Source organism: Lytechinus pictus, chromosome 15 (assembly GCF_037042905.1).
Source record: "Lytechinus pictus isolate F3 Inbred chromosome 15, Lp3.0, whole genome shotgun sequence".
Lineage (NCBI taxonomy): Eukaryota > Metazoa > Echinodermata > Echinoidea > Temnopleuroida > Toxopneustidae > Lytechinus > Lytechinus pictus.
Genome location: NC_087259.1, coordinates 20,031,271 through 20,042,702, shown reverse-complemented (window position 1 = coordinate 20,042,702; position 11,432 = coordinate 20,031,271). Strand labels below are relative to the sequence as shown.

Below are 11,432 nucleotides of genomic sequence, written 5' to 3'. Positions count from 1 at the left end.
GACTTGAAAGAAATTACCACTTTCGAAGGTCAAATTTACTTACATTTTTGGTGATTCTGTGGTATATTGAGGGATGGATTCAAGCGTGGGCGCGGAGGGATGATGAAGGGGTTGTGCGTAGATTATATAGACTACATGGGAAAAAGTTACACTTTCGAAAGTTAAATGTTTACGCTTGTCACTGACATACAGGTGGATGGGGAGATGGGGGCCATGGACCCCACAATTTTCATGACCAAGTAAAAAGGGAGAAAAAGAAATGATTAGGCGTGATAGGGCGAGGGCAAAATATGGTATTATTTTCCGTATATTGTGTCAAAATTTGTCACAAATAAGATTTATGTAATGAAACTGTCGATTTTTTGGTACAATCTCTTCGCTCGCTCGCAGCTTTTTTAATTAGTAATATTGTCCTATACGCCATGTATGACCCCCTCAGAATGTTTGGCTCCATATCCTACTGGCGGTTGGTGGGATGTAGAGTATTGGTAAAGACTACATCTGCATAACACCCTTGAACTTTTAAGAGGCACACATGTCATTTTTCTTCAATCTTATTGTAATGAGGGGTAGACGCTAAAAATGACGCCTAACATTATAGGCGTATTATATGAATAAAACAAAAAACCTGCTTGAGCGGAAAGATCAAGCTACTGCAAAAGATTGGGACGTACAATTGTCAAATCAGCCAGATATTCAAGGAAATTCATTGACAATGATGAAGTTGAATAATAAACTAAATACATTTTGTCGATTTCAAAGAGTCTCCGTCCCCCGCTTCTATCTCCAATAAGCCCAACGGTCAGCTATAGTTGGCACAATACTATTTATTTTCACCCTTCCCCTAGATACGCCGCAGATGATGAAGGAACCCGGTGTTCCCTAGACCCAGAGGCTGTCAGTTCTCATCTGGTTGCGATCCGTAAAAGAATGAAATGGAAAATTGCACAGCTCGTGCGAGTTTTTGATATCGCTATGTCACAATCACTCCCCATCCAAGTTCGACGATTGCTTTGGCTACTGCGTGGGGGCGGGTTAACGGAGGATGAGGAATAATATTTGAATTGAAGGTGATTTTCTTTGGGAATGAAATGGGTTTCTGAAGTGGAATGATGCGTTGTGTCGTATATTGGTGATTTTCGTGACCTCGATTCGTTGACAGTCATATCACACGCTGCCCAATGGGATAGATGTGTCAATCTCTGATAGCAGATAGCCTGTTACCCATTTAAATGACGAAACATAGTGTAGAGTGAGTCTCTCGAACTCTACATTGTGTTGACACTTTATATAATTTTCTGTAGGTGAGGCATATTTTTTATTCAGTTTAAAGCAGGTGGGGCTTACAGCAGTTTAAGTGCCTGTCGTGAAACTGTGGATATTAAGAGTAATATAGAGAAAATTTTCAACATTAAATAAGCTGCACACATAGTTACCAAGAATGCTTAATACATCTCCCTTTATTTGAATGAAGAATGAATGAGTCATGTTGAACAATATTAATGCCCTGTTTAAGGGTTTAAGTGCAGTAGCCGGAGATCGAACCACGGACTGTCATGACCTGTGTCTATTTAGGAGCCTTGGACCACTCGGTCACGGCACCTCCACTTGTGAAGAAATGGGGGATTTCAGACCCCCGCCCCCCTTTCCCCGTGTATACGTTCATAATTATACCAGTGTTTGGCCATGTTGGTTGTTATAACAATACAAAGAAAATATCGAAAAGCGTGAGAAAAGGCTTTCTCTCCTACTAAGCCGCAACATGATCTAGGCTCGGATGCACGCGTACTTTTCTTCATTTTGTCTTCCCTATAGTAAGAGAAACTAGACATTAGGGAATCAATTTGAGAATATTGGTCCCATTTCTGTCATATATTTGACAGGCTATCGGACTATTACGATCTAAATTGATCATGCCTCCTCGTTACCATGGCACCCATGAACAGACGATTATAATCCATCTTTGAGCCGATGTGTTGCACCCTGGAGAGAACGCCAAGGAAATCTGAGAGAGAAAAAAAGCAATAAAGAAAATGCAATATAGAAGATGGACAGATAAATAAAGAAAACAAGAAGAAGAGAAAGAGGAGAAGAAGGATGAGAAGGAGAAGAAGAAGAAGAAGAAGAAGAGGAAAAGCGGGAAGACGAAAATGGAGGAGTAGAAGGAGCAAAAAGGATATTGAGACAGGAAGAAAGGGAAAGAAATCAACTAAGAGGGAGGCAGAGAGAAAGAAAAAGAGAGAGTGACAAAGGGATGGGCAGACAGTGAAAGAGAAGGGTGGGTTGATTAAAACATGTCTGAATGTGATTATAGTGATATTATAAAATAATTTTGATTGGCGCACATATCCTTTCTTTTAATGAAAGCGCTGCTAAAAACCAATCAACGACAACAACTTGTATGACGCAATATCACATTATGAAAGAGTCGATATAGCTTCAAAATACATAGTGAAAATAAAGATTAGGGAAGTGCACAATTGGATAATACAGGGTTAATACAAAATTAATCTCAATCATCGCACACATACGTACTAAATACGAAAGACCTAGTGCACGGGCAAAGATAAGTGAGACTTAATTGACATAAAATTGGGATTCTCGGTAAAACACTGGGCTCATAACTTGACAAAATGAGGAGATATCTCGTGAGCCAATGAGGACAATAAGGGAAATCACCTGCACATTGCTGTACGTGAGCGAACATACACGATCAAACGACTCAATATTACTCCCTGCTATCAAATCCTAACGCGTTTAGAAATCAAATTGGGGGTTGCTGTACTGTTAAGAGACATCGGTTAAGAAATACAAAAAATGGGTTTATTGTACAAAAAATACTCAAGATTAATGATTTATCGTAGTACAAATTTCTTTCATACATGGGGATGGATCATGTGACACCTGTTACATGTTATAGGGAGTTGGTTTCTAGGTATTCTAATAAAAAAAATGTCCATCTTTAATGCAGTTCAGTAGAGTGAGAGTTTTTGAGAAAGACTATTGTAAAAAATTTAGGTCCTGCATTTCTTGCCCCCCCCCCCTCCCTCCCTCCCTGGCGTCAAGGGAGTGGGGGTATGTTTGTTTGCTTGTTCAAAGGTTAAGAGAAAATCAAAATGGTGTTGGGAAAGTAAAAATAATATTTATAATCTCCTACCTCTTTTTTGCTTGCTTGCTTGTCAGAAAAGTGTTTAAAAAAAAGTACAGGTTCTTTCTGCCTTTGTGGCAAACTATCAAAAAATCAATCAAGGGAAAGAAGGGCAGTACCAGTATTGAGATTTTGCACCAAATAGTTAACGAATAAATGACAATCAAATTAATCAAAGGATATCGACGGTACATACCATGTATACCGTAAACCAAAAAGCCATTTACTAGGAGGACAGGGCGGAGTTGACTGTTCCAATCCTGACCTAAACATGGTTTGCTTTGCACTTTTGATGTCGATGAATTGCTCTACATGGATGAAATACTTCGATTGGATAAAAGTACATTTGTTAATTGAGTCCTGCATTATTTAGAGAGAGGCACAGGCCTATTTTCTACGATCCACTGAGCATCCAAATTACTCCCAGACCCACTAGCATGTGAAGCAGAACAACTTTCCCCTTTTCTTAATCGGTGTTATCCGGAACCCGTTGCCCATGACAATCATGACCGTAATTAGAAGAGTTTGTTTTCTCATTTCGGGGTCTATTATGTACACTAAGTTACCAATTCGCTGTATGAGTCTTGGGGTCACGGTTTCTTTTTTCCCCCAGTTCGCTTTGGTAAAGTAATGAACCGTGCTTTCTTTTTATGATGTTTTATTTGAATGGTAGTATGCAAGTATTTATAACTTTTGTTACGCTTATTCTTTTAGTGCTGTTGAAATTTTATTTTAATAAAAGTGTCTGTTAACTCAATATCCGGAACTTCTTGTTATGGATAGTCGTAAAGATCAGAAGGTGATGACTTCCTTTACGTAGTTATAGTGCTATATGGTGATTAACAAATAGATCAGTCACCTTTCTAATTAAAAATGTGGTTTAAAAGTCATATTCTCCTCTACTCCTGTTTAGTACAGGCCAATATTGGCCAATAATATCGCGTAGATTCCCTCATTTCTTTGGAAAAGACAATTACTTTTGTATGGTTTCCCAGTAGTTCCTTTCTTTAATAGCTTCGGTCGGTTTGTATTCGCTACATACTAATAAGCTCTTATTTTGTTTTTCATCCATTCATCTCCTCTCTTCTTTTTCTCTTGTTTTATTGTCCGTCTTTCATCTTTATCTTCTACTCACTGGCCCTCCCGTCTTTTCACAGAGCATAATGCAGAAGGTTGTGGGGCGCCAAGGCAGCACAAAAGGAGGGCGCTCTTCATCACCAGAACGCAAACAACGTCAGCGTCAAATGCTGCAGGAAATCCGCCAGAATATCTCCGAAGCACGTTTCGAGACCGGTGAGGCGATCGGGGCGATAAGCACCGACATGAGACGAATGGGGCAAAGGTTAAGCCGATCGAGTACGACGGATGCCGATGATGAGCCGAACCTTCCCGGGGACTACGGCGCAACGGACACACTGCGCGCCATGAAACAATTGATAATCGACCAGCGGGAAATAGAAGACAGGGAAGAGGCCAAAAAGAAGGCATCATGTTCGAAGCCGAAACCACCGGAAGACAACTTAGCCGTCAAATCGAGGTCGACTTCTAGGCCTACTTCTACGACCACTACCGCCGAAATCACACCACGTAGCAGTATAACCAGCAATGTTGTCGCAGCCGACAGCAACGACATCGTAGTAGAAGAGAGATAAACCTTTAATGCTTGATCCGCGGCTATGTCATTAACCATGATGACGGTGGCGGCAAGGAAAACCCTTTTCGTTGCTAACTTAGACGACTCATAAAACAGCCATGATTCGATACAAATGGGACTGTCACGAAGCAGCATATTTATGGATACGTTTATTCAGATGTTCAAGGATGCATGGAGCGAAGGGTCATTGATTATCTATAAGATACTGACTCAATGAAGCATGGTATGTTTATTATCGAGTGAAGAGCATGTCACACTTAATGACACAGACTCCAAACCAACTAAGGGAATGTAATCCAAAACAACGTGATGGCTGTGATCGGTCTATAGTGGTTTGATTGGTGTGACCTGCTAATTGTGACGTAGGTATAATACAGTTCATACTGGCCAACCGACTCCAGACCCATCAAAGCTATTGCGTCATTACCGATAAAAAGTCGGTTTAGAGTCGGTTTCGTTGGCGTGACTGTAACATACTGGTTTAATAGGGAAAACTCGTAATACTAATAGAAATGTGTACCGATAACAAAATCTAAACGGGTTTAACATCATAAAAATCATGCGAAATAGGCACTAAAGTATGTATCCGTGATCACTTGATCAGCATTTCGTAACCATGGTAACCATGATCATGATTACACATTGTCTGTTTTGGTGATATGCCCTATTCTTCTTAAGACAGACTACCATAAACAAACAAACAAAACAAAAACAATGTAATCTGATTTTGTCTTAATATTTACGAAATGAAAGACAGTTTAAAAACTGCAGAAGTGATATTATATTCGCTCAGTTTTGATAACACCTCATCACCTGATTTATTAAAAAGGTCCACGTCACGTATAATAATCATGATAATCTATCTGGCATGTCTGGTATAGAACATTATATTCCATGTTGGAAGTAAGTTATCGTTTTCCATTATAAAGGATTGCGAATTATACAACGCCTTATTCTATTTCGATGCACAATCATAATAATTTATAAACGATATTTATATTCTGAGAAAAGGAGAAGGCACACAAAGGCATAATCTTTAGCAAATCAACATTAAATACATTGTAGAAACTATTTTAGAAATAAGTTAAGGGCCAAGTCCACCCCAGAAAAATGTTGATTTGAATGAAATCGAACAAGCACAACGCTAAAAATTTCATCAAAATCGGATGCAAAATAAGAAAGTTATGACATTTAAAGTTTCGCTTATTTTTCACAAAACAGTTGTATGCACAACTAAGTGATATGCAAAAGAGAAAGCCGATGATGTCCCTTACTCACTATTTCTTTTGTTTTATTCTATTGTTTGAATTATACAATATTTTAATTTTTAATGATGTGACAATAAGGACCAACCTTGCTGAACCATAAATGTGAAAACAGTGGTATTTCCACATGTAAAGGGAGAAAAAAAACTTTCTTTCACATGACAATGAGGAGAAAACTAGAATATTTCATATTTCATCTAACAAACTACAAAAGAAATAGTGAGTGAGTGACGTCATTAGTCCCCCCTTTTGCATACCGACCGGAATGTGCATATAACTATTTTGTGAATTGAAGCGAAACTTTAAGATATCATAACTTTCTTTTTTTACATCCTATTTTGATGAAAATTTCATTGTTATGCCTGTTGGATTTTTCTCTTTTTATTCTAATCAACTTTGTGTTGGGTTTGACCTTGTCATTTAACGATTGTCAGATTATGGCGACATGAACTTGTATCCATTCGAATATAATATTTAAGCAGTCACAGTAAATGTGATGTTTGATATAGCGATTCAGGTGCTGGTATGTATATTTCAGATTTGTTTTCGGTGCCTTTTTGCAACTTTTTTTCTTACTTAATTCAATTATTATATAGACGAACATAATACATATAAATATATAGATATATATAGATAATAAATGGTCATCAGTGAATGACCACCCTTGAAAATTACGGTGTTTTAACAACAACAATCGGTGTTCTGTATTAAAAATAAATGGAGTATGAACCCAGACCCGTAACACAAAGCCTAGCAATCATCGTATAAGAATATCTTTACGATTGATTGCATTGGCTACAATGAAAAATCGATTGTAAAAATCGTGCAAGCGATCGATCTCTAAATTTTGTGTTACGGGGACCCAGAACACCAAATATTTTAATATAGTAAATAGAAACCGTTACACCAAAAACCAATGGATGTTGATCTAACATCTTGGGTTTAATACCGGTGTAAAATGCTTGGTGTGTTCCTATATATGTAAACACATGTGGTGTAGTTTTAACACCTTTGTTTTACAGTGTAGTGTTATATTACTCGGATTGTTACATCGTCTTACTTGTTAAACAAATATCAATGATATTGAGTAGAAAGTTATTACCACACGGTTTAAATAGATTTACTAGATTTCTTTGAAATCCTAGAATTTATAATAGATATATTTGTTGTCCTGATATAAAATTATGTGTACCAAGGACACCCATAATACAAACATCAATGATGTTTCTTTGTCAATGGTAGAAGTTCGTAATCTAAATATGAAAGATCAAATTTACATGATATAAAATGGAGGTTCCCTTTATATAAGAAAAAAAGAAAATGAATTAATACATTTCGTTATATGTGTTTAGTATATATTTTGTTAGAACTCTATAATGTAAGCTTATTGATAGAAATATCAACATAATTTCAAGTTGCATAAACAATTAAAATGAACGAATTTTCTGATGTATATACTATTTTATATTTTCAATTATTATCAAAATATTATTCAAGTATTTAGAATTATGGAAAGAATATATGTCGATAGCTTTAATAACAAATTTTGACTGTTTAAAAGAACTGCAACACACATTGAGGCAATACTCAAAACGTCGCTCATTTTGCACAAATCTTTGGTGCTGTTGTAAAATTACAGCAAAGGATTATGGACACGGTCTTATAAGCATCTTAAAGATTTGTTTTGAAAAATATTTTCAGTAAATTTGGTAGATGACAGGAATAATTCAGGCATACATAGAGGGAACGAGAATTCAGGTTATGCCGAACGTGCCGAAACGAAGTGTTTGAATGGTTAAATTTTTGGGTGTAATATCATGAATATTAACTTTACTTTTCGTTTGATACACACTTAAAATGTTGAGCAACATACTGTCCACTGTGTAGGGTAATGTATGTTGGTAAAATATATATTGAGCAAATTTGTCACCCAATTATTACTTTTTATTACCCAATTTGGGCAGATTTTAAACAATAATTGTGTGGACAGCATGTTGCCATTGGTTTGTTAAAAGTTGGGCATTTTTTGCCCGAACTATATTTTAAGAGTGTATTTTATAGGCAAAATATTTTGGATATTATGTGTTTCCTTTGCATCCTGTTTTTTTTACAGTGATTTTGTCTTCAGAGTATAAATTCTTTAATTGCCAAATCTTTCATTTGAAGGATTGGCTTTGTTGCGGTACAATATATATTTCAAACAGAATTTTCGATTAATTGACATCTTCAATTATTATCATTGGTAAAACATGCTTTCGAGACAGCAGTGTCAATAAGTATTTTAGATTAATTTTAACGTTATATTGCAGTTTTACTTTCTGCATGTTCTGTAGCAGCGAAAGTAATCGAGTATAACAACTTATAATAAGACAACGATTTTTGTTACACTTTACTTTTATCCCTATGACGTCATGAATTTTACACATAAGTGATGAATATATACGAATAATAATTACCATAGCATTGGAAAATTTATGTAATTTTCATATATGTATATACCGTATACTTCGCCTTGATTTTCGTTTGTTTATTTCAATGCAAAATAACTATGTTGATTATTTCTGAATAAATCTATAATACATACATCATTTCGTGCTATGATCATTCTTGAGTATATTCGGGGGCATTATTTAAAATTACCCATCACGAGGTTATGTAACTATTTCAATACCCGAACGAGATGAAGGGAATAAATATGTTTTTATATTAAAGATAACGATGCATGTGGATCTTTGTTGTACGATAAACCATCATTTTCCCAAACCACAACCAGTCAAGAGAACTTGTCATTATACGACCCATTGGCAAATTTCCTGTTAGCTGAAATAAATGACTGGTCAAAAATGATAGATAGTAAATCATTTGATTATGATGTACATCTTTTTGTAATATTTTATGTAAATTCGGTTGCACAAAGACGGGATACATAAAACCATATAAATGATGGAATATCAAACTTTAAAAGGGACCCTTGGATTATACAAATGTTGAAATTTGAGTTACGGACTTTGATTGTGAGATATTCATTGGGATTATTTATTTGGTGTTTGAAGTATTTCGATGAAGAATTTGCAAGATGCTCAAATAGTGAGTGGGAATACTAGCCTTCCTGTCATTGATTGAATGGTAAATTCGCCCATCTAATACCGAGATTAATTACATGTGCATCAATCCAGCTCTTTAGGTGGATTTACGAAATACACAACCCCTAATAATTCCTCCATTTATTATAATTGTGTCGAATAGAAAGAGACAATTGAAGATTCCGATTAAATGTTTGCTTTCTATCGATCTTGATTTATATTTTAAGTCACTCTAAGTTCTTATCAATGGCCATGGAAAACAAGAACACATAAGTGCAATTTCTTATTCATGTCAGGTTCAAGCAATTTCGTAAAAGGCAATTCAATCAAAATTGGTTGCACAGTACAACGACCTATAACGTGTGTGCCAACGAAAACGAAAATGCATTTAATAACCAAATACGCAGATAGTAGGTTCGTGAACTGTGTGCGTGTGTGTGCGAGTGTACCGAGTGCGTGTGCGTCAGGTGCGTGCATGTGGCGCGTCATTTAAATTGTAACAAGCAAACAAAATTAGACTGCTCATTTCATGTGGAGTGTTCTGAATTGTGGCCAGTTCTTACGTTTGCCTCTTTAGGCGGCAAATGCAAAAGTGGGCACACTTTCAATCACGCTTTAAGGTCATATTTACAGATACCTGGATGGTCAATATAATTTGTAAGAAATTGCGTCACTCGAGAATTCAACCCGCAGCGTTGGGTCTTTCGTGAGTTCAATCTCTACAAGCTTCCAGGTGTGTTGGCGGTGTCCACAAAGGCTAGAGGGGCTTTGTTTACAGTAGTGGCTCCAGAATTTAAGCAGGTTTGCACTGGGTGTCGTCCATGTAGGATGACCCCACATTTACTCCTGACGTGATCTTGATAATTTCTTTGAAGACGTAGCGTCAGGGCTGGGGCTGTAATTTGGGATTTTGTCCAAAATATTATAAGGTATAGGATAATGTAAGGTTCGGGAGAAAGCAAAGGGCTTTCTTTTCGTCGTAACTCCATAGAAGTAAATGTCATGAGAGTAGGCCAGGATGACCATTTGTTGGAATATATACATCCATAGTATAGGGAAATAAGTCCAGCATATTGATTTAAGAAGGGATAATGTGCAGTGGTAAATGCAGAAACGCATTTCCTTTTGGAAATAGATAGAAATACTTGATTCTGAAAGGAGACCACTTATTTCCAGATGTCTTTCATAAACTGTTGCCTACCCTTACCAGAAGATCCTTCAACAAAATGGATGGGAATCGCAATTCAATAGTCCAATAGACGTTTGGCATTGACGTCATCAGGCCACCATCTTAGAGGCTGAAGCCTTTGCCTTGCACGCGTTGGTGATCTAAACCTGGCCCATTTCTGACAACTTTATCCTCTGAGGGAGGGCGCTATGAGGTTATGACCTCACATATATAAGGTATATTGGTTAAAGTGTTGCTATTCTTATACTCCTACCGTCTGATCCTGGTAGTATAAATGGTATGTACAGCCATGTGGCTGATAAGAGAGAGGATTTTAAAGACTCTCTCAGTGCAAGATTTCACATCTTTGTACACTGATATGCTTTTGGGAACAAAGGACTATATCATCACGCAGTATTCATTCTGTGAAGTCCTTGCAAATGATGTAGAACATTCAGAAATTCAAACAGATGTGCGTTCATGACGCGGAAAGTGCAGCTTAGATTTCGAAAGGTTTGATTTTAATGCCTTTCCTTACTTTCTAGACCTTGATTACAACATGGTCAAACAGTACGATGATTGAGAGTAGGGTGTACGATAGATGATTCATGAAAAGCTTTGAGATTGACCATAAAATGAAGTACAAAAATTTGAATCCCATTTTGGGGGACATATTAACAAAGCGTGACCGTGTGTCTCGAATCATTTAAAATGTTGAAAGTAATATGTTTTGTACAGCTCGTGAATGAAGTCAGCATAAGCATAAAACATACGGACATTTATGAAATTTACGAGATGATATTTATATTGATTGAGAATCACATCTGCGTGGCTCACGACGTATTGAGTCTTCTTATCTTCGGTTGTGATTTTCTTTTTTATTTATCTGTGATGCATTTGTACTTCTTGTAGAAAATACAAAGTAAACGCCCCAGTGTGCGTTGCAGGCTTTCCATAGTTGTGGTTGATCAGACCAATCTCAACTCTTTGCTGGTTCTATTGCTCGGAGGTGATAGCAATTATCTCGACGGCGAATCGGGAAGTGTACCTTAACACCTCACAACGCAACTCGTGATCGAGTGTCTACGTAATTTCTTGCACGATGTGGTGGGCA

The 11,432-nt window shown here is 36.8% G+C and overlaps 1 protein-coding gene across 1 annotated transcript; it reads left to right on the top strand.

Moving 5' to 3' along the window:
* The first annotated feature begins 3,653 nt into the window (after positions 1-3,653).
* On the top strand, positions 3,654-8,643 carry LOC129277142 (uncharacterized). Its single transcript, XM_064110025.1, has 2 exons — positions 3,654-3,659; positions 4,306-8,643. The coding sequence occupies exons 1-2, from the start codon at positions 3,654-3,656 to the stop codon at positions 4,798-4,800; spliced, it is 501 nt and encodes a 166-aa protein (XP_063966095.1). The 3' UTR covers positions 4,801-8,643.
* The last annotated feature ends 2,789 nt before the right edge of the window (positions 8,644-11,432 follow it).